Here is a 23,679-nt window from a genome sequence, read left to right on the forward strand (position 1 = left end):
GGACCACTGGATGCCAGAAGGAGCTGAATGACTATGAATGACAGGCAGCAACAAAGCTCTGCAGCCCTGGCAGGGGCCGTGGGAAGGGGAGAGGGGCAGACGCCTGAGGCCGTCCTTCACATTATGTGGAATTGTCTTTTAGTGCATGGGATGTAAATTGAATTTTTCTGCCTAATTTTGAGCATATCCCTAGAAATTGTCTTACTTCAGTTATTTTAAAATAGCATTCAGTTTAGGTAGTGGCTAAGAGCCCAGATTCTGGAGTTGAAGTCCTAAATGTGTCTAAAACATGCCAGGCTGTGAGGACCATGAAAAATAAGGCAATACCCCAGGCTTCAAGGAGAAGCAAACACACAGGCTAACAGGTATATTGTAGCATGGTGAGCGGCATGAGGACAAAAGACCCGTGCAATGGATTTCCTTCAAGTGTCAGCTATGAAAATGGATTATGAGTTAGTATTTAGAATGATCATGACCATGGTGGTAAAGATCTTGGGCTCTAGGGTCAGACTGCTTGGGTTTAGCTCCAAGCCCTACTGCTGACCCCACTGTATGACCTTGGTAAGTACTTAAGCTCGCACTGACTCAGTTTCTCCATCTTTAGAAGAGACAGTATTGCCATCAACTTCAACTTCCCATGCACCCTGGTTTTTTAATTTGATATTAACATTTAAGTGGGCATCCTGTATTTTACCTGGTAACCCTAACACTCCTCCACCTACCTGAGGATCCAGGTGAAGGCTCCTCCCCCACAGCTGGAGGACTGCTGGGCTTCCACAGCTGGGAGGAGGCACTACATCTTTGAATCTATAAGGCCCACGCTTACAGCAAGCAAAGAACAAGATAGTCAATAACACCAAGTGCGGACTGGACTCTAAGTTCTGGCTTCCCGTCAAAAAGAAGCAAGTAGAAGCTAAGGGAGTGTTCATTGTAGGGTAGAATTTTTAAACAGATGGAAACAGAGAAGTTAACATCCTCTGTCGACATTTCATTTAACTCAAAAATTACCTAACATTAGTTTCCTATTAGCTGTATGATTTGAATACGTTATTTAATATCTCAAGGGAGATGTTAAATTAATTCTGTCTTCCGCCACGCTAACCACCTTTAAAAATAAACAGTCAATACTCTTCAGAGGAACCTAATGGATCTGAGGACCTACAATTTATTGTTCACAATACTCAGGATACAGTGTTGTTTACAATTCCAGAATGTAATCCAAAATTGCTTAACATAAAAAGAATCTGTAAAACGTGACCCAATATAAAAGATAAAAAACAGAGATCAACCCATTCTAGACATTGGAATTAGCAGACAAAGCTGTTACGGCTGCTATTATAACTACACCCAAGGACATAAAGAAAAATACTCCTAGGCCGGCCCGGTGGCTCAGCGTTAGAGCTCCGTGCTCCTAACTCCGAAGGCTGCCGGTTCGATTCCCCATGGACCAGTGGGCTCTCGACCACAAGGTTGCCAGTTCAATTCCTTGACTCCCGCAAGGGATGGTGGGCTGCGCACCCTGCAACTAGCAATGGCAACTGGACCTGGAGCTGAGCTGCGTCCTCCACAACTAAGACTGAAAGGACAACTTGAAGCTGAACGGCACCCTCCACAACTAAGATTGAAAGGACAACAACTTGACTTGGAAAAAAAGTCCTGGAAGTACACACTGTTCCCCAATAAAGTCCTGTTCCCCTTCCCCCAGTAAAATCTTAAAAAAGAAAAAAAAAGGAAAATACTCCTGAAATAGAAAGAGAGGAAATCTGAGCAGTGGAACCAACATTTAAAAAGTCAACCCAGAATTCTAGTTCCAGTGAAAATATTCTTCAAGAATGAAGCTGAAATAGACATTTTCAGATAAAAGAAAAGTGAGAGAACTTCCTTCTATCCGATCTACTACAAAAAAAAGTGAAAGAGATCTGTTTAGGTTGGTGGGATATGATAACAGGTAGAAAATCAGCTCTTCAGGAAGAAATGAAAAGCATTGGAACTGGTAAATATATGGATAAATGTAAAAGACTCTTCCTCCTAATTTCTTTAAAATGTGACTATATAAAGAAATAATTATAACATTTTACTGTAGGATTTATAATTTATGTAGATGTAATACTTATGACAAGTGTAGCATAAGGATAGAAAAGGGTGGGAAATGAAGCTATATGATTAGAAGGTTTATACATTTTACATGAAGTGGAACAATATTAACTCTAAGTAGACTGTGTTATATTTAAAAAAATGTATATTTTAATCTCTAGAGCAACCATTGAAGAAGGGAATTCTTAAGGAGCTGTTCTTCTAGTGGTCTCTTGTTCCACATCCCTATTTCCTGCATATGCCTGGTCTTTTGACCCTTTTCTGTCCTATGCTGGTCCCTGCCCCAATTCCTTCATTCCACAAAACATCACCAATGAAAGCCCATCACCAGTGAAAACTGGGGCAATGGATCATTGCTAGAGAATATCACAGCCACAACTTACACATAACTGCTGGATGGCTTTGTTCTTAAAATTCTTCAGTCACCTGACCACCAGAAATTTCTCTCTGATGTCCTTTCTCTGGGGTCCACTGGCCCTGCCTCTGCTGAGAACCGTCTACAATCTTATCACTTTGGCCTACTGGGCAACGTGGTTCTCTGTCTCATTCAAAACTGTCCTGGCCATCCCTTTGGGGTCATCATTGTACAAGAGCCATGACCCTCCAAGATGTTCTGCTATAAAAAGTTTTCCCCCCGAAAAATTCTACTACCAGCTTTTTGACCATTTTTTTCCTTCACTTCTACATGTAGATATGCCTTTGAGCTCTCTGCTGGCTCCCTTCTCTGTTAAACAGAGCTATGAGCTCCCACCCAAACTTGCCCAAATTATTTATCTAAGTTCTGAGCCAAACAAGTATCTTAGAGGCTTGAAAACCTACCTCCGATGGCTATGGTACTGCAGTACCCCACTGGGTTCAATGCCCACTCCACATGGCTTATTCGGTCATCCAAAATATAAATGTATTAAGCTTTCCTAGATGCTAGATATACATTGCTTGTCATAATATTACATACATAACTCTCCCTAAGAAGGGCTTTTCAGAAGGCCGCTAAGAGGATAAAAAAAATTCTCTTCATACCATGTTTTCCCGAAAATAAGACCTAGATGGACCATCAGCTCTAATGCGTCTTTTGGAGCAAAAATTAATATAAGACCAGTTCTTATATTATTTTTGCTCCAAAAGACGCATTAGAGCTGATGATCCAGCTAGGTCTTATTTTCTGGGAAACATGGTATCATCTCCTCATTATTGATAAATATTGGGTCACCATAAGGCCACCTTAAGAAATCCAAGTCAGATATGAAAGATGCTCAACATCACTAATCATCAGAGAAATGCAAATTAAAACCACAGTGACATACAACTTCAAACCTGTCAGAATGGCTGTCGTCAATAAATCAACAACAAAAAAAAGTGTTGGCAAGGCTGTGGAGAAAAGGAAACACTCGTACACTGTTGGTGGGATTGCAAATTGCTGCAGCCACTATGGAAAACAGTATGGAGGTTCCTCAAAAAATTAAAAATAGAATTACCATATGAGCCAGAATCCGCTTCTGGGTATTTATCCAAAGAATTCCAAAACAATAATTTGAAAAGATTTTTTGCATCCCTATGTTCATTGCAGCATTATTTACAATAGCCAAGATATAGAAGCAACCTAGGTGTCCACTGATGGATGATTGGGTAATGAAGAGGTGGAGCATATGTACAATGGAATATTACTCAGCCATAAAAAGAATGAAATCTTACCATTTGCAGCAATATGGATGGACCTAGAGGGTATTGTGCGAAGTAAACTAAGTCAGACAGAGAAAGACAAATACCATATGATTTCACTTATATATGGATTTTAAAAAACCAAAAATGAACAAACAAAACAGAAACGGGAAAAAAAAAAAAACTTAAAAAAAAAAAACCAGAAACGGACTCACAGATACAGAGAATTAACTGATGATTGCCAGATGGGTGGGGGGTTGGGGGACGTACAAAGATGTCTAGTTTATCCAAATTACTGGGTTACTTTGCAAATATACACACACATATACGTGAAAATATTTAATAATAACAACCTACCCCCTCCCACCTTCCTTAGGAGGAAAGACTTTGTTGGTTCCATTGAGGAAATTGATAGAAGTGAAAAAGGCTAAGGGATTAAGAAGTACAAATTGATAGTTACAAAATAGTTACGGGGATGTAAAATACAACATAGGGAATATAGTCAATAATATGGTCATGACTACAAAAAAAAAAAAAAGAAACCCAATTCTGACTGTAAAAGCTTTGCTCCAGTCATCTATTGTTAGATAAAAAACCTCCCCCAAATTTAGTGGCTTAAAACAATGGTGACACTTATTTTGCTCAAAAATCTGTACCTAGGACAGGGCTTGGCCCACCTCCACTCACCTTCACTGGGTGGGCTTCCAGGCTGGAGGCAGAACAATTGGAGTGTTCATTCATTCACGGGTCTGGTGGTTTAATGCTGGCTGTCAGCTTAAATACTGCGGCCTGGCCTCTGAAGTCACACAGAATCACGTCTGCAGCGTTCTATTTGAAGTAAGCCCACATTCCAGGGGGAGAGAAGTAGACTCCACCTTTTGATGGGAGACGTACGTGTCAAAGAACTTGCAGACAAGTTTTAAAACCCCATAGCCTTGAAGAGAAATGCCAATCATAACTGATGGGTGGCAAGGGGAGGAGTCTGACTACAAAATCCACAGCAGGCTTCTTTAAAATCCTCATCATTTCTCTACCAAAACCATGTGTCCACACTGCACAGCAGCCTGCTGCTCCTCTACTCGCCCTGTCTCCTTCCCTCCCCTCTCCATGCACCTCTACACCCATTCTTCCTCACTTTCCTCTCTCTGTCCTAGCTCATGCAATCCCTTTTTTATCAAGTTAAATTTAGATTTTCACATTTTCCCTTTCCCCTTGAACCATCTCCATCAATTTCCTCAGCGAAACCAACAAAGTCTTTCCTCCTGAGGAAGGTGGGAGGGGATAGGTTGTTACTCTTTAATGTTTTCACGTATACGTGTGTGTATGTATGTATGTATGTACATACGTATATAGACATGCATGTATATATATATTTGTAGTTAACTCAGTAATTTGAATAGACTAGACATCTCTGGGTGCATATAACCCATGAAAATAAATAGATATGCCTGAATGTATAGGAAACAGGGCACACTCAAAGGAGACCTTAATGAAGAGGTTATTTAGAGAGGTGCAGGCAGAGTTATGAGAACTACCCAAGGATGTTGAGATACCCAGCAACTAGCAACAGCAGGAAGCCATCAACTCCCTTAGATCTGAAGTGGGGGCAGAGGGGTGTTACCCAAGGCAATGAGAGCTGGAGTCAAGAAGCTGCAGCTATAAAAGAAACCAAGAAAAGTAAGGAGGCATGGAAGATGTGGGTTAAAGTTACCTTGACCTCCCACTTCCCTTTTATACCCAGCTGGTTCTTCCCATTGGCCAAACCCAGCCAGAGGCCAGAGGGCAAGGGAGCCCAGGAGGTGATACTGTCCATATGGGTAGGTGTCCCCATAGGATACACTGAGAAGGGCAAAGGAGGATGGACAAATGGTGAAAAAATAGCACAGCTTCTTACAGAAATCAAATCTTACAAGATCACCGTCGGATGGCAACTCTTTCAAAATATACATACACTGGGAGTAAAAGATGTTGGAGGAATCACATGTCCAAATAATTAAGAAAAACAGACATTAACAGCAACTGGCATGACAGCCATCTTTAATTACATGAGCTAATGAAGTGGGATTCCTGGCATGACTTACTCCAAAGTAATTTATATTTGGCTTAGAAAGCAGAATGGTTTTTATAACAGATTTTTCTAATTATGTTTTGCTTATGTTAATACGAGGATTTGATGCCTCAAGTAAACACCACCTGATCACAAAGCAAGACGGCTTGGAAGTACACTGAACACCAGGTGGGAGCCAGGCTGGGGGTCTGCCATTTGCTGCAGATGATGCAAAAGTAAATGGAAGTTTTTGCTTTGGTTTCATGGGGGCTGCTCTCCAGCTGGTTTGTAAAGGCATAAAGGGCAGCTATTGTATCTCATGCTTCTTCTGGATTCCTCAAAAATAATAACACTCAAACTTTGCTATGTGTAAGCTTCACCTGCAGAATGTGTGAGAATGCAGATTCCGCCAGAGTAACACATTCTCTTGCTCTGGGTGGTGCCTAGGAAGCTGAATTTCAACAAGCATTCCAGATCTTTCTGATGCCAGAGGTCAGGGCCTCATATATGGGGAAATACTGTTCAAAAGGCTGGACACACATTCATACACAAACAAGGCAAAGTAGTATAACAGATGCAGTAGGGAAATGCTTTTGGGTCAGAGCTGGGTTCAAATGACAACTTCACCATTGATAAGTTGAGGCCAGTTACCTTCTCTGACTGTCATTTGCAAGAAGGGTCAAAAATGCACGAAAGAGTACACACTTAGAGGTAATAACTGAAGAGTGAAAACCATGATTAATACATAGTGGCACTTGCAATTTGTATCTAGAAGCTTCTTGAGCGAGGCTTTCTCAGGATGACAGGGCTCTGGGAGTCCTACCTTCAAAGACCCATGAGGATGGCACCTGCCAGACGTGGGCTCTGATGCCCAGCGCTGGACCCTGCACTCATGGAGCACTATCCTGAGATACTGGATCTCAGATATTTCAGAGTTTCTGAGGCTCACTCTTTCCTTGTTTCCACTCAAGAAATTATTACTCATCCTGTAGCATATGGACAACAGGTTTCTTACCCATTCTCTCTTGCCGTTGGCATCATACCATGCAACAGTATGGTGTTAACAAAAAATATTAAAACTAGCCATCTTAAATTTTTGATTCTGTTTCATAATGTAGCATAATGAGAAGGAAAATCTTTCACAGAGTCCCAGTGGTGCAGAATCATTTAGAAATGATTCTAAATATAGACTCGCAGATGACAGAGGGGTTGTTTTATGTCATTCTGTGATTTCTTTTTCACAGCATGTTCTATGTGCTGGAATAAAAATGTTCAGTGAAGTCAGGATGCTAAATTGAAGCGAACCTTCACTCTCTGTTCATTGCAAAATGCGTTCGTTACATTTAATTGGCTGTCCATCCTGGCATCAGACCCCACAAGCAGCAAAACAAAAATCAGACTTTATAATGCAACAGTCTTGATTATGCCCAGAACTAACTACCACTCTGGGTCTTTCCTAATCATTTACTTAACCAGCTTTCATTGAATACATGTAAAAAGAGTTTCCAATTGCTCCTCTTAAATCATCCTAAATGGACATGAGTATGTGATAACATGTGACTTGATATTTCACATAATATAATTACATATCCTAGATGATATATAATATGCTTCCAATAGTTTGGTCAATAAATAGCCGATGAATACCGCTTGTTATGGGGAATAGATTTGAATTGCAAACTGTTCCAAGCAAATCATTGAAAACAGTTTCTTGAAACTTAGGTACAAAGTCTATAGTAACTTGTCAGTGACTATAAATCTGAACTAGGTATCCATAGAACCACCCAAGGAGCCCACTTAGAAATGCAGGTTCTGGGGCCATCCAGAGAGAGTCTAATTCAGTAGTTCTGAGGGTGGGGGAGAGGCGAAACCTGGGACAGGTGTTTTAAAGAACTCACCAGGCGACGCTGATGTAGCTTAGTTGGAGACGTTCTAATCCGTTTTTTCCTGGAGGTGTTCTTCCCTCACTTGTACCTGCCCATCCCCTCACCTGTGAACAGACTCCCAACCCAGACACATTCTCTTAGCACTGGCCTGGAGGCAGGTGTGTATCTAGGATTAACGAATGTTCTTTGAGCTCCTGAGATTCTCTGGGAGTGACCACATGACTATCTACTCACAAACAAGGTAAAATTGCGAAAATCCTATCTCAGGAATTGCTCAGAGAGGGTCTAATACTGGATGTCTTTGGGCCAAATAACAGTGCTCTGTCATTTGTATTCTTTTTTTTTTTTTTTAAAGATTTTATTGGGGAAGGGGAACAGGACTTTATTGGGGAACAGTGTGCACTTCCAGGATTTTTTCCAAGTCAAGTTGTTCTTTCAATCATAGTTGTGGAGGGCGCAGCTCAGCTCCAGGTCCAGTTGCCGTTGTTAGTTGCAGGGGGCACAGCCCACAATTCCTTGTGGGAGTTGATGAGTCGAACCGGCAACCTTGTGGTCGAGAGCCCACTGGCCCACGTGGGAATCGAACTGGCAGCCTTCGGAGTTAGGAGCACGGAGCTCCCACCACCTGAGCCACTGGGCCAGCCCCTCATTTGTGTTCTTTACTTGATCCTCACCACACCAAGGTAGGGTCTTATTTTATAGAGGAAGAAACTGAGGTTCAGGGAAGCCGGGGCACTTAACAAAAGTCACACAAGAAAGGTGGAGAACCAGTCTCGGAGCTGTGTCTCCAATTTTCAAAGCTGTTCTTTCCAACAACTTATTAAGAGGTTGGTTTGGGTGTATTGCCAGGATATGTGGAGGTGGGGCAAGCCTTTTACATTAAAAAAAATTAACTAGTTACCTCTCAGAATTAATTTTCTATACAAGAGGAGACCACTTTTGTATTCATAGAATAGCAGCTACACGGGAAAATGATTAAAATGCTAAGAAAAGTCTCCCTCAGGCTTGATCTTCAGACCTTTTACAATGCTTCCATCTTATGGTTAGATATGAAAATAGAAAAGTAAGTTGAAACCTGATTTGCCCCTGGTTTTCAGACCCTCTGTCCCCTACCCAAGGACAGCCTGACTTTGCTCCCTGGAGCTGGGCCGGGCATTGTGGAACCTGTTTCCTCCCAGGATCAGAAACCAGATCTTCACAAACCTAATTCTAGAACTTTCAGAACTGATGTTTGTAGTTTGGATGGTTTTGTCATTTTGATGGACTGCTCAGAGTGCCAAAACAAATGACCACACTGTTCAGTTTCTGGTGCGAGTCCACTTTCTGGTTCACAGACGTTCATCTTTTCTGTGTCTTCACAATGGCAGAGCGAGGAGGAGGAAAGAAATATCTCTCTTCCTCTTCTTAGGAAAGGATACCAACCACCTGTCAGATTAGGGCCCCATCCTTATGACCTCATTTAACTTTAATTATCTCCTATCTCTAAGTACAGTCACATTGGGGATTAGGGCTTCAGCATATGAATTGGATGGTGGGTGTGGGGGATACAATTCAGGCCATAGCAAATGGATTCAGGAAAGCAGCTTTGGAAAGATGTACATGAATAGCTTTCCTAACTAAAGACAGAAAGTTCTGTCTCAGAAGGTACCCTTCTAAACCTTTTGTGGAGAAATGGATGGTGTATCAGAAAGTCAACGTGTGTCATTACCAGCTCTTGGGCGGTGGCCCCCCCAAAAATACTGTGGCTGCTGAATCTGGTTCCACAGCGTCTGGAGTAGAATTATATGCAAATCCGTTTGTATGTATATACTTCCTGGGAGGCATGCTTTAGCCACAGTGGCTTTCCTGCTGGTATTGGACAACTCAGGCAAGGTCTGGCCTTAGCGCTGCCTTAGGCTGGGCTCCTAAAAGCAGAGCCTGAGGCTGGGATTCTTGGGCAAAGCGATTTATTGGAGAAATGCTCTCCATCAGGCCATCAGGCTAGGCGTTGAGGGAGGCAGGATATGTCAGGGGAGTAAGTTGGGCATAACTGTAGTTTTCGGAGAAGTCTTGCCTCAGTCTGTCCCATGGGGGGCTCTGGAATGTACACCACATCACAGAGAGTGTCCCATCAAAAGGCAAGAGCACAGGGCATCTTTGCCCACTCCCATCAGTCATTGACCGCCTCCCAGGCTTCTCTCAGCAGGAGCGCAGCTCCAGTGAGCCAAGGGGACAGGTGTGAGCATTCAGCAGCCACTACGACAGGGAGCCAGCCACACTGGCTGCTGCACAGGATTGGGGTGCCCCACTGCACCTGCTGCAAAGCCTGCCGTAGCCCACCCCTCTGTCTGGGTGTTCTTTTCCCAGACACCCTCTTAGCTAACTCCCCGCCTCCTGCAGGTCTCACCTTCTAAGCGAGGTCTCTGCCAGCCCACTGTCGTGCACACTGAACCTCACCCCCTCACCACGCCCTTGCTCTGCTCCACTTTTTCTTTTTGTCCATAGTTCTCATCACCTGCAGACATAGTTTACTTCTTTAGCATGTTCAGTTTTTTTATGGCCTAACTCTCCCATTACCATGCAAGCTCTTTAAGGATGGAGGTACTGGTCTAGCCTTAGCACCTAGAATAGTGCCTGACATAAACTAGACAATTAATAAATGCTTGTTGAATTATTAATTAAGTCTCAAAGTGGTCCTGACCCATAGAAGGGAGGAGATCAAGACCCGAAAGCAAAGATCACCATCTTCTTTTTTTAAAAGGGCACTAGCCAATCCATGAGGCCGTCTCAGGGCCTATCGGAGGGGTACCAACACTTCCAGGAATACATGGAGAATATCGTGTTGGGGTCCCAATGAGTGCAAAGTTGCCATTGTGCTCAGTGCGGCTGCTCCAAGCTGTCCCGCCCAATACAGGTGCGGTCCTGAGGACTCATGAGGTTTCCACTTGCCCTTCTAAGATAACTTTGTCTTTACTCTCCCTCACAAGTCTCATCTGGGACCACTCCGATGATGACACCTTAGTTAGTAGAACTTTTCACCCAAAGATAGGGAAACGCTAAGGTATGGAAACACTCCGATGTGACAATGCTTCATAAACACTAAGTGAGGAATTTTCACGAATTCCTTAGAGGATGCTTATTATACTAATGTGAAGCTGAGTGACCAAGATGATACCCACATCTCATCTGCCTTACAGAGAAGGTAACTTAAACAAACCCTGAAAAAGAAAAATAATTTTTTTAATCATCTCTTCTGGGCCTACCCCTCAAACAATTCACAGGTAACTGTTTACTCCTTGCCTAGACAAAATAGTCAAAGAATTAAGACAGATATCACTCAAAAGTGAATGGATGAGGAGTAAACAAATAGATGGGGAAATGTTTGATTTTACCAAAGAAATGCAAGTTAAAACAACAGTTGGATACGATTGTCATCTACCAAATGAGAAAAGGTGTTTTCTTTTTTTGTTGTTTTTTTTTTTAATTGTACTACCAAAACTGGTGAAGATGTGGTTACAATGACCATTCTACAACATGGGTGGAAGTGTAAAGTGCTAAAGGTCAGCGGAAAGCTATATTTAGAGACTAGCTGTATTCAGAGACTTTGCTATTTTCCTAATCTTTGACCGAACAGAGTCAGAACACTGCTGGAACCCTATCCTACCCAAAATAATCTGAAATTCGGGGGAGAAGCCTTTTGAAACCAGCCATAGAGGTTTATAGTGGTACTATAATGGCAGGAAGAGGGAGGGAAAGAAGTAGGTTACCTGGGTAAGCTGGTGATAGATTCCCTCAAAATTTTTCTTGGGTTTAACTTTTTATCACAAGGACAATGTTTTCTTTCTTAAACAAATCTATTGAGAAATTGTACTCCTGATGACAAACGTGTTTTCAGGTCCCTAAGACATTTTATAAATCCCCAGATAATTGTGTGATGAAAGGTCATTTGCTGTCAAAAACATATTCTATTCACTCAGGCTGAAATGCCATTTGTACACGTTTTCTTCATTTAACTTGACTTTGCCCATGAGTCAGATAATGAATATGAACCCAGCATAAAAATATGCAAAGCATTTCACCTGGGATACAAATGTCGAATATACCAGAGACAGACTTCAGGAAACATTGTGCGTGTGTGTGTGTGTGTGTGTGTGTGTGTGTGTACATGTATGCATGTGCATACATGGACAATTTTTGTCACATTTACCCTGTGGCCCAACAAATAAAATATTGGCATTGAGTTTCCTAGTTGGAATTGATGATTTCATGTACTTTTGACAGTTGAATCATAATTCCAATACTTCCCTTGTGCTTGGCTCTTATTAACCTGGAGCCATGTGAATAACTATTTTCAGAGCAAGTTGAAGAAACCGTTGCTTCAATTTTAGGCCTTTGCAAAGACCAAATGTCAGCTTGATACCTCAGCAAAGAACCATATCTCATGCCATGCAACATTTATTTATTTATTTACTTACTTACTTACTTACTTATTTACTTACTTATGTACTTACTCACTCACAGTCCCATCCCACTTCTATGTGCTTTCTATGGGGTTCTACTGCAGAGAGTGCTGTGTCCGTAAGACACCCTGCAGAGCTATTAATATCCCGTGAGTCATTTGAACAGTGCTTTTTGAAATAATGTCCCTCACTTTCTGTTTAGTCAGGGAAAGAGAAAATAGTTCTAACATATGGCAACAGTATTTTCCAATATCCCAGGTCTATTCTAATATTTCTATTTGTGACTTTGGACTTACTAATTTGTTTCTCCCACCAACAGATACTATTATTTAGAAGTTCATGAGATCTCAGATCAGAAAATTTCCCCAAGAAGTTAGAACATGGATTGCTGGTTAACACAAAAAGCGCATGAGCAGAAGAGCAGTGGTTGCTCTCGCCCATCTCATAAATATTTTAAAGTGGAAAATCCTGACTTAGTGACCAGCTGTGGGGCACTGCCATTTTTGTCTGCCCAGCCCTGGACTTTTCTTGGGCTTCACTGCTGTATTAGTCAGGATTCTTGGGTGGCAGGTGAAGATAAAAACCCAGTGCAAACCAGCTTTAGTGAAACACAGGGACAGATGGGCTCAGGTAACCAGATGGGGAAGAGAGCAGGGCTGGCTGCTGTCAGGAGTTACTGGACCCTGGGACTCAATGCCACTGGGATTCTTGGTTTCTGGTCTCTTCTTCCCATATGTTTGCTCCATTTTTTTCAAATTAATCTTTTCATGAGACATGGGAGGGAACATGGCCTCTAGTAGATGAATATCCTCAGACTTTCTAACCCAAGGACAAAGGGGTCACTCTCTCCTAGAGCCAGTTTAAAAATTCCTGTGGACAGTGGCAAGAGTTTCTATGCCCAAGGCTGGGACCAATTTGTTGCCCAAAGGGACGAGGAAATACCATAACAGTAGCCAGGAGAGTAGAATCTGTTAATAAAAGAATGGGGGGCCGGGCAGTCTGAATATAAGACGTGTCCTACATCTCCTTTTTCTGGAAACTGTCCCTTCCCCTCCGTCTAGAGGAAAGCATCCTGGAAGAATGACGCCTTTGCCCTATCAATTGTTAGACGCTAATGCTAGTCCATCAGAGTCCTCTTCCAGGAATTTAGAGTGAGGGCTTGGAGAGGCCGGCTTGGCCCACAGCTTGCTTGAAATCTGAGGAGCTGTAGGAGGAGCCATTTCTTCACCACCAGGGTGGGAGGGCTAGGAAACAGAAAGAGCGGGGCAGCAAACAAGAGGGAAAGGAAGCAGCCATTTACAGAGAGCTGCAGATGCAAAGGGCTGAGCATTCTGGTGGGATGTGTGTCCTGGTTTCAGCGATTTCCCCTGTATCAAATCACATCCTGGCTGCCAGCTCTGTGTAACACCCCTTATCCACATAACGCCCCCTCCCCTTAAAGAAACTCAAATTGCACTTCTGTTGCTTGTAACCAAAAGCATTCTGAGACTCTGTCTCATTCTAAAAAAAACTAGCCTCAACCCTGGCACTGCACAGTGGCACTGTTAAATGGGTGGGTTCGGGTACCAGTCTTCCTCGACTGAACCTGAGCTCTGACTCTTAACTAACTTTGTGACATCAGATAAGTTACTTGACCTCTGTGTGTCAGTTTCCTCATCTGTAAAAGGAAACATTAATAGCAGTCGTAGTGTTGTAAGAATTAAGTTAATCCATGTAAAGCACAGTGCCTGGCATGTAAAAATCACTCAGTAGTCATTAGCTATTATTCATAGTAGGAAAAGGCAATAGAGCCTGGGAGACAGTCTAGCCAGGGATCATATCCACCGCTTGCTGGATGTTGAAGACTCTGGCCACCATTCCAGACACTTAACCTCCTTTAGATACGGGAGATAACCAGCACTTCCTCTAAGAAAGCTGAATTTTACTCTAATGCTTGTATTGGGGTGTAAGGATAATCCTTACCTCAGACGCTGTCGTTTTTAAAATCCGAGTGTCAACATATATGTGGAGAGGATGATGAAACCCAAATGTGGTTTAATCTATGTGCAGAGATTCTTTATAATGAAATGTTCCTGTAGTATTTATACGTATGCAAAGGCAATAACACTAGAGAGAACAAAGAAAAGCAAGGGGTGAAAATGTCCAGTGACATAGGCCCTTAAAGGAGCATGACTACTGTGAGGCAATGTTTGGAGGAGTCATCGCTGTGTCTGAAATCTATGTTGGTCGGCGTCTCGACTATTCTTTGGTTTACTCTAGCAGCTTCTAGTTTATACAGTAGATAGTTAACACAGTTAACTTAGTTTACTTTCACTTTTAGCAATCTAATTTTGGGAAGAGCAGAATAGGAGTGAAAATAAAGAATTAAAGATCGAGAGCAGTTTTTTTTAAAACAAGAAATTATATTTAAAAACAAATAAAAGCAAGGGGAAAAAAGAAGAGAATCAAACCCTGTTGGCAGTCATCTAGATGGCCCTTTTGTAGTTCCTGTTCCTTGCACTTTTAAATAACGTACATTTGAATCTCCCTTAATAAAGAGTGGGCTCCTTGAGGATCCAAGTCTGGGCTGGCTGTGTCTCCCACACAAGTGCTCACCCTGTGCCTGACCCACATGAGGACCCCACTGTTTGCACTTGCCAATTGAAGGATAAAGATAAAAAGGTATAGGACAAGAGGAAATAGGACGATCATCTGAAGGTTGGACTTGAGTTCCTCAGAAATGGGGCATTGCTAGAGGATCTCACAGATGAGATGTGTAGGCATTGATGGTGAAGGTGAAAATCTCCTGGAAGATTTCAGCCGTGGAAATGATGTTATATTAAATCTGCTCGTACTTTGCTTGAGTGAAACTAGACTTTCCACAAAGAATGTTCTTTGATGAGGGGTGTCTCTTCCACTCTTCCAGGAGCAAATTTGAGCTGCTTAACACACCGCTACAAGAATCTTGGGATATGTGACATTTATCTTACATTCATTGTAGTCTGTCAGAATTCATTTCATAGATGTTGCTTTCCAACAAAGCATGCAGAATCCTTTAATACTCATTATTTACCAGAATAAAAACTCTTTAAGAGTCATAATCTGGCTCCAGAATCTTCAGACAACCTTACTTCCTCCTTCTTCCTATTACCCCTTCCCCCTTCCCCCATTTCTCTCGAGGTCCTGGGATCACACGTAAGGCCTCTGCATCACTGACTGCTTTTCACCAGGATGTCTTCACTATTGGCCAATTTAGGAATTAATTACACATATTTTCAAATTATTCTCTGTTTTATGTATTCTAGTTGAGCCAAGTGGCACAGTCAGCTGAAATAGAGACTGGACAATGGAGGGCAGTGGTTAAAGGCACAGACATGAGAGTCAAACAACCTGTGTTTGAACCCAGGTCTTGCCACTAACTAGCCTGGTGTCCTCAGGCAAGTTCCTTAACCTCTCTGTGCCTCAGAAGTCTCATCTATAAATGAGGATGAAGATGCTAGCAGTAGCTAACAATAACTCTACTGAATAGGGTTGTTGGGAGGATTAAAATAGTTACAAAATGTGAAATTCTCAGAAGAATGCATGGCCCGTTGTGCTTAAGAAGGTTCATGCTTATAAGTTATCTCTCACAGACCTTAACATCCTGCTGTACGAACGGTTTTATCAATAAATACATGTTCATTTCTGTGAAGTTTTTCTTGCTTACGTAGTACATGTATCATGTATAACCATTAGAAAATACATGATATAGAAAATACATATAATGAAAATACCAGCGATGCCACTGCCCAGAGATAATACATTAGTATTTTCATATATTCTATTCATTAATTACACATTTACTGAGTACCTAATATATGAAAGGTTTCACAGTCTTGCTGGAGATATGTTTGTAATAAATAGACATAGGTCTCGGAATTTAGTCTAGTGTGTGTGGGGGGGAATACACACCTTAATCAAGTAATGATGTAAATACATGTGAAGCTGCAACTGTGGTAAACACTATAAAAGAGGGTTCATGTGTAGTAGAGAGATCAGACCAAGTTCTGAAAGTCTGTTATTTGAAGGTTGTGAGGAAGTGACTACTGAGCTGAGATTCAACTCAAAGGCGTTAACTCGGGGAATTCAGAAGGGAAGTGTGCCCAGTAGAAGCACAGTAAGTCCAAAGGCCCTGCTGAGTGAGGGAGCATAGAAGGGAATCAGAGGGCCTAATGAGACGAGTGTGCATGAGACGAAGCTGCTGAGTTAGGGAGGGCAGACCTCACACAGCTTAGAATCCTTAGTTTAGAAATCATATTCGCTACTCATTCAACAAACTTTGCCTATGAGGAGCCAGGGACACACATACTTTACAAAAATTGGATTAACACCATACATTGCTTTTATTATGAACATTTTTTGAACACTAAATATACACTATTTTAACTCTTATTGTTGAAAATATAGATTGTTTCCAACTTCCCACTATTGTTACCAATAACATGACAGCAGTATGGACATTTGTCTAAATATTTCTTGGCATAAATTCCTACAAGTGCAATTGCTGGTTCCGTGAATTTGTTAGGATATTTCAACCTGAGTCTTGTCTGGAAAATTAGCATATTCAACTGTCAAGGTTTGATGCGACGTGATTCTACGGTCTTTGGCGGTTGGTACCACTATTTGGAGGCATTCTCAGTGACTTGCAGAACCTGCTTTTTCATTTTTTTCAGTGTGCGAGGAAATCCCTTCTATTTCTGATCCCCAGGGTTCTTCTCACGAGTTCAGATCACTCAGCACTGCCTGCCAACAACGTTCTCCTTTACGACCGCTCCAGAAGCCTGACCGTCCTACAGCTGGGCTCCGTAGATGAAAGGCTTTCTTATCTGTCTCCGAAAGATCTTCCTCTGGGCTTGAGACACACTGGAAGAGAAGGCAGTTTTTGACATTCCTTCCCTCTCGTCTCCTACTTTGTCCAGTGCCGTGTTCATGCAAATTCACTAACTTGTGAAAAGCAGATGGAGCGCAGATGATTCTATTAGAGCCTGAGGATTTCCGTTCTACTGAAGTGACAGACGCCATCTTCTCCAGGGTCTTTGTCTTCTTTCTCCCCTCTTTCAACATCTGCTGGCAAACTGTCCTTTGCCTCTTTTTAAAGTCTCGCTTGGATCCTGACCTTTGCTTACATTACCTTCTGAGGAGCCATTTACTGTTAGGTTGCAGATACTTTTTAGGTTTCTAGTGATTGTACATCACCAATCTATTCACACTTGAACTGTTCTTCGCATCCTATTTCTTCATTGAAAAAAACCCGTTTCCGAGGTCAGTGGGAGCACACCTTGACAGGACGCCGGCTGTACAGGTAAAAGTCGGCTTACCGCGTGCCAGGCGCGGCGCTGACTGCATTACATGGGCTATACCTTTTAATCCTCGTGACAGCCCTGGGAGGTACGTATCATTACGGTCCCCGTTTCACAGATTTGCGACTCCTCCACAGTCACAGAGCTACTATGTGAACAGGGACCCCACTTCTGCTTGTCAACTGAGTAGATGAAGAAAAGGGAGGCAGATCAAGAAAGAAAACGTAAAAGGGGTACAGGAGAAGGAAACAAGCAGGCGGGCGGAGCGGCCCCTTTCCGGTCTGCTTTCCAACCCGGGCTGAGCCACCAGCGAAGTCCCAACGCCTCCCAGCGGCCGCCTCTCAGCCCGCAGTGCCGCCGGCCTCCGGAGGGCGTCATTAACAAGTGCCCTGTGTCGGCGCAGGTCACGTGTGTGCGTGTGGAGTCAGACGTCCGGTGAGGAGGCGGGCCTTCCGGCCCTAGCCAAAACCATTTCCGGCGGGAGCCGGAAGACCGCTCCGGATGGCGTCGGGGGCGGCCTGTGCGTGGAGGTGAGCTGTGGGGCCGCCGGCCTTCCGGCGCCTGCTGGTCTCCTCATGTGGCGGGCCGCGGCCGCCAGTCCCCGCTCGGATCGGCGAAACTGAGGCGCCCGGGCAGCGCGCAATATGTCGTCGGGTCTCCGCGCCGCCGACTTCCCCCGCTGGAAGCGCCACATCTCGGAGGAGCTGAGGCGCCGGGATCGGCTGCAGAGGCAGGCGTTCGAAGAGATCATTCTGCAGTGTAAGCGGCGAGCGGTCCCCGGGAGTGGGCGGGCAGACGCGTCCTGCAGGCGCACGGGGGGCGCCGGCGACAGCCGGAGGCGGACGCCTCCTCCCTTTTTAGCTCTCTTCTTTCCCTTTATGTGTGGGTGTACCTGCGGGGCGCCTTCTCTACCACACGGTGTGGTCTCCGCTTGCGTGTGCGTCCCGGCGGTCGCACGGCGCTCGTGTCCACGGGCGGGCTCCGGAAACGGCCTGTTCCGGGCGTCGGGTGACTGACGCGGGCGCCGACTCGGCGTTCACGCGCCGCGGACGTCGTCTTGTGGGTAGAGGAAGCGCTTGGCCGCTGATTCCTCAGACCGCCGGGCCTCTGGCGCCGTGTGTTCGTGGGCACGTTGCGGGTCTTACCGTGCTGGTCCGGGGGGACACCACGGTGGTTCCTGTCAGGGAAACCTCGCCGGGAAAGGTGGGTTTCCCCGTCCCCGTCCCCGCCCCGTGCGCTGGGCCCGCGGGAACGTCTGTGCCCGGACGCTCTGCAGGGCGCCGCCTCGCCGCCGCTGCCCTCCCGGCCGCGCATCGGGGAGGAGGAGTGGGCGCCTCCGGTCCCGCGGTCCCCCCGCCCCTGGAGGTGACCCCGACGGCCGTGTCTGGAGTTACGAGGAGTGACGAGGTTCCGAGTCACGGTTGCCCGGGACTGGGTTTTGGTTGTGCCGCGTCAGTGGTTCTCGCCCCTGCGTGTTCGAGTCCTCGGGGACCTTTCCGAAGCGACACCGGTGCGGCCGTGCGGCGTGGGAGCCCGTGGCTTCTGGTGCGCCCCGAGTCACTGTCGCGCGCAAGTGCGTTTGAGTCCTGGGGTCGATGTTTGGCGCGCGTTCTTTCACGTTTTCTTCCCGGAAATTGTGCGAAGCGGGTCCTGCTGCCGGCCTTCCGACACCGGAAGCTGCGAGAGGAGGTCGCTTCTCTGTGGGCGCCGCCGACTAACGGGGGGGTCCGGGTGGGAACACAGACGGGGTGGCTCGGGGCTTCGGCCTTCGCTTCTCTCTTTGGGCGCCCCAAGAACGGCCCCCTGTGCTTCGGCCGAGCCCGTCCTTTACGGGGGGAAGAGGCGGGCGCTGACGGCCCTGTCGTGCTGATGCCTCCTGTGCCCGGAGCGGCCCGGCCCGGCTGCTTCAGAAAGCGAAGCACAGGCCGCCCTCATTCAGATGCTGGCCCTCACAGGTTACTTAAATTCAGGGCTGCAGATGTTCGTCGAATGCTGGTTCCCCGAAAGCTGGTACATATTGGAAGTCACAGTGGGTCGGAGGTCCCACTCGGCCGCCTGCCAACCTTCCCACTTGGCTTTCTCAGTCCGCTTTGCTGCGGCTGTAAAACGGGGGTGAAGGTGCTCCGCCTGCCTCGTGAGAACGGGGCTGTGCACGTCAGTGCTTCGCAAGCCCTCTGCGTAATAAGGGTCTACACGTGGCAGGTGCTTGTCATCACATTGGCACAATTTCAATGCTTTTCTGCACTTTGAAAATGGACATCTTGACGGGGTGGGAGAATGAAGGAGAAAAATCGGAAGGGAAGATCAGTCCTAGAGAGGGAACACGTCTTGAAAGAGCTGTGGCGCGTAGTGCGTACCTGAGGAGCTGGGGGGGAACCTGGGGGGAGAGGCAGTGAGAGGGCACGAGGGGAAGGCCATCTGTGCCCGTTAAAACCTTTTCTTGAAGCCGGGGTTGCCGTTTGGGGGATCACGTCCGGTTTGACCGGACACCCCGGGCCTCCTGCCGGCCTTCCCAGTTAAGTTCTGACTATTTACCAGCCCACGGCTCCCTCTCAGTCCCTGCCTCTGAGCCTGAAGAGAAAGATGAAAAGAGGTTGTGGGGTCAGAGGACACCTTCCTACCGTCTCCATCCTTCTCTTTAGTGAGAGGAACTTTTAGGAAGGACCCCTCGTACCCTCGTGGCCTTTGAAAGACCTAGTGTTACCGTAGAGCATCCAGCTCCCATGTAACATTTGGAAGGTCTCACTAGAGCCTTTGACACTGGCGAGTATCCGAGGTTGGAACCACTTCCCTGTTCTGGGCTAATTCATTAAATACATGAAGATAGCGTTTTTCTTTCTGCCCAGGAATCCCATTTTCAGATAAGACTCTTCAAGAGAAGACATAAGCTCTTCTAACAGGAAGAGTCTCTAGCATAAATCTAGTAAAATTTTGTTCTGAGCAGTTCTAATGTCAGACTTTTAGGGTCACTTTCTTGTTCTGCTTAGTGTATCCCCCCACATCTGATCTAGCTGGCCCCCTTTTTTGCCTGTCATTCTTCACTACGTGTCCTTTTTAGCCCTGGCTTTTCTTTTGCATTCTTGCACTATGCTCCCTGTCACATTCATTGCATTCAGAAAGAGCTCATTTTCTCCCGTGAGCTCGCTGGTGCTGTGTTCACTGATGCACTAGCGTCTTCCACCCCATTGCCTGGGCAAGGAAGGAACCTCAGAATGATCTTTGACTTCTTACTAATAAATATCTGATCATGTCACTGCCTGCTTTTAAAATCAGTTATTTCACCATTGCCAGTAAGAAAAGGGCTGGATTTCTCATCATGCCCTTTCACGTGTTGGCTCTAACTGTTATTACCAGACAGCTCTGCTCGTCCTCCTTCCTGGACTGTGTCGTCTTCACCCGTGAAGCCATCAGAGAAAAGGAGAAAAGTGTCGCTCTTCTCTTCCTTTTTATACTTGATTCCCCCTCCCCATTACACTTGAGTTCCTCAGGGTCAGGGGCCCTCATTTGTATTTGTATCCCTGTGCCCTGATCTAAAAAACAAATTTCCAAATGTAATAATAAGGTAAAGTTCTGTATTACTTAGCGGTGCATAGCATTTCATTTTTTCATTGGGTTTTGGTATGTTTCTTACCCCTTTGTCCTGAGGTAGAAATAGGTAACTTGTGGGAGTAGAAAAAATTTTCAACTGTTAATTGGGGGGACATTCTTTTTTTCTTAAAAAAATAATTGCCCAACAGTTTAATAAATGTGTACGTATAGATATAACAGATTACGTATAGATTATAATACGTATAATACATTACATATAGATTATAATAGATATAATAGATTATAAAGTCATTTATACTAAGGTTGTGAAATAAATATGGATTGAATAATAGGGAGCCATTCTTGCAGGATCGTTTCCACAGGTTCCTGGCTAGGCTGTCCTTGCTTACGCCCAGAAGCATCTAAGCAGTGTGTGCTCCTGGATTTTGGATGATTGCTGTAATCAGTGACAAAGTACAGTACCGGGTAATTTGGACACCTAATAAAAGTGAAACATACCCAGTCGTCTTCTGGTTATTTATTTTTTTGGTCCAAATCTTTGTAAGGCATTAAGTAGTAATAAAGTATACGTAAATTATAATAAATAACTCGATTTCTCTCTCTCTTTTTTTTATTTGGATAGATAACAAGTTGCTGGAAAAGTCAGATTTTCATTCAGTGCTAACCCAGAAGCTACAAGCTGAAAAGCCGGACATACCAAACAGGCACGAGATAAGGTATTTTGGAACTATCTTGTATTATTTGTGTCTCCTCCTTAATTGAAATTTGTCTCAGTTCAGTTGTCACGTCTCTAATTTAGAAGCAAACCAAGTAGTGTTTCTGTGTTCCAGTTTTTGTTAGCTCCTTTCAATTAAGAACTTCTAAAGCCAAATAACTAAAGTCATGTTTTTAAAGGTACTTACCTACCGACCTAGAAGGGTTATCATTAGTAAGAGGCTGTAAGCTAGAGAAATTGTTTGAGGTGGGTACCTAGGCCAGTTCCTCCTCTAGCCTATCAGAGTTCCTTTTTCTAGATAATCAGACAAGCATTCTTGAGTGGATTTACACAGATTTTGTTAATACAGGATTGCCGTAAGTTGCTTTTTATACAATACAGGTCTGTTTGATCCTTTCTCAGTTCAGTGTTTTTCAACATATTTTAGTAAAATACGGAATTAAACTAGCAGATTGCAATAAGCCTTGTTTTAAAGAAAGATTAGAAAAAAAACCTGCATTTTAATAGGAAGAGTAAGTATTGTCTCGTTAAATATGTATGTGTTCCCAGTGTGGGTCGATGTGTTTACTTGGATTATTCTTATAAAATATTTCTTTTTGAGAGGCATGGTTCAAAAAACCTGTACGCCATGCTTCACAGAGTAACTTAAATGGCAGCATTGTACAGTCTTACTGTCTCCTTTTTCCATATGTTCATGTTTGTATATTTGATTGCTTGTATCAGAACAGTATCCTTGCTCTGAAATCCATTCTTATTTGCATATCAGTTAACACTTAGCAATTTTAAGAACAAAGTTGACAGTAATTTAGGGCTTTAAAAATCCCAGAGTGCTAGGTGTAGTTTAAGTTCTTTACTCCTATAGCTGAATCTTCTGAAACTGTCTGCCATCCATGTTTCTTCAGCTGGCAGATGGCCTCCTGGCAAACCAGAGCTCCATCCTGGCTTAATAACAGTCCAGGAGATAGTACCTGGATGTGGCCCTGAAAGGCCTTCGGTAGTGTTGAAGTTATTGTAGTGCTGTGGCCTGTTTTAGGGGTAGAGAATGCCATTTCACCTTTGTCTAAAATGTTTTTATTTCTACCAGGCTACACTCTTGGTGACTGTATCCTTTATCTGTTAGTCAAACTCATCTACTTGGAAAGGTGTTTATTATAAGTAAATATAGGACAATTTTGGCTGAATATCACTGGGGTGCTAGTGTGATTGGAGGTACTTCCTTCCCCACAAACTCATGTCTGTATCAGGCCTCTCCTCCTGACTGCCTCGTTTCTATTAATGGCATGTTATTTTCCACCAGTCATCTGTGAGTCTCTTTTCCCTCGGTACCCTGTCCCTCCCCATGTGCAGTCGGTCACCCAGGCCTGTTGATTCTTGGCCCACAGTCCTTGTGCATGTATCCCTTGGTTTACATTTATTTTACTACTCCCTTCCTTTCTTCTGTGTCCTTTCATTCCTGGACTATGGCAGGAGTCTTCTGCACTCGATGTCTGCCTGCGGCTTGGGTCAGGCCTTAGGGAGGCAGAGCCGACTAAGCCCAAGTCCCTGCTCTTTAGGAACTGTCTATGGGGGCGACCAGTTGAGGGGGTGTTTACTAGTGTGGTAAGTGTAGGCACAGAAGATGGCTATGTAGGTGGTTTTCTTTAAAAAAAGACAAATTTTTTAACTGAGTAAATTGGAAGATGTAATTGGATTTATTAAGCAATTCATCAATCAGGGAGCATCCCATCTAGCAACTAGAAGGCATTACACAGAATGGAAGGTTTTTTTTTTGGAAAGAGTGGAGTCGGGGACTTATATTATTAACAAAAGAAGAAAGAGTTGTTACCAAGGGTTTTTCTCATGTAGATTATCTCTTTTCTACGCGAGGAGGGAGGAAATGGAGAGGGCCCACGTGACAGATTACTTCATTGGTGTTGACTAGCAACTTCCAAACTGGTTGGTTTTGTTTTGGGCAGATTATTTTTGTTTTTTG

The 23,679-nt window shown here is 44.2% G+C and overlaps 1 protein-coding gene across 4 annotated transcripts in view; it reads left to right on the forward strand.

Moving 5' to 3' along the window:
• The first annotated feature begins 17,901 nt into the window (after positions 1–17,901).
• The window catches only part of ATG16L1 (autophagy related 16 like 1), a 37,250-nt gene continuing 31,472 nt past the window's right edge, over positions 17,902–23,679 (forward strand). Inside the window, exons 1-2 of one of the 4 annotated variants that reach the window (XM_081052603.1) lie at positions 17,902–18,202; positions 21,615–21,708. In XM_081052603.1, coding sequence (XP_080908729.1) covers positions 18,088–18,202; positions 21,615–21,708 — 209 coding nt within the window. In that variant the 5' untranslated portion in view covers positions 17,902–18,087. Of the gene's footprint in view, positions 18,203–18,483; positions 18,647–21,614; positions 21,709–23,679 lie in introns of those variants that run through there. The other 3 variants (XM_081052602.1, XM_081052605.1, XM_081052604.1) reach the window with 3 other exon arrangements.

Source organism: Rhinolophus hipposideros, assembly GCF_964194185.1.
Source record: "Rhinolophus hipposideros genome assembly, chromosome: 6".
Lineage (NCBI taxonomy): Eukaryota > Metazoa > Chordata > Mammalia > Chiroptera > Rhinolophidae > Rhinolophus > Rhinolophus hipposideros.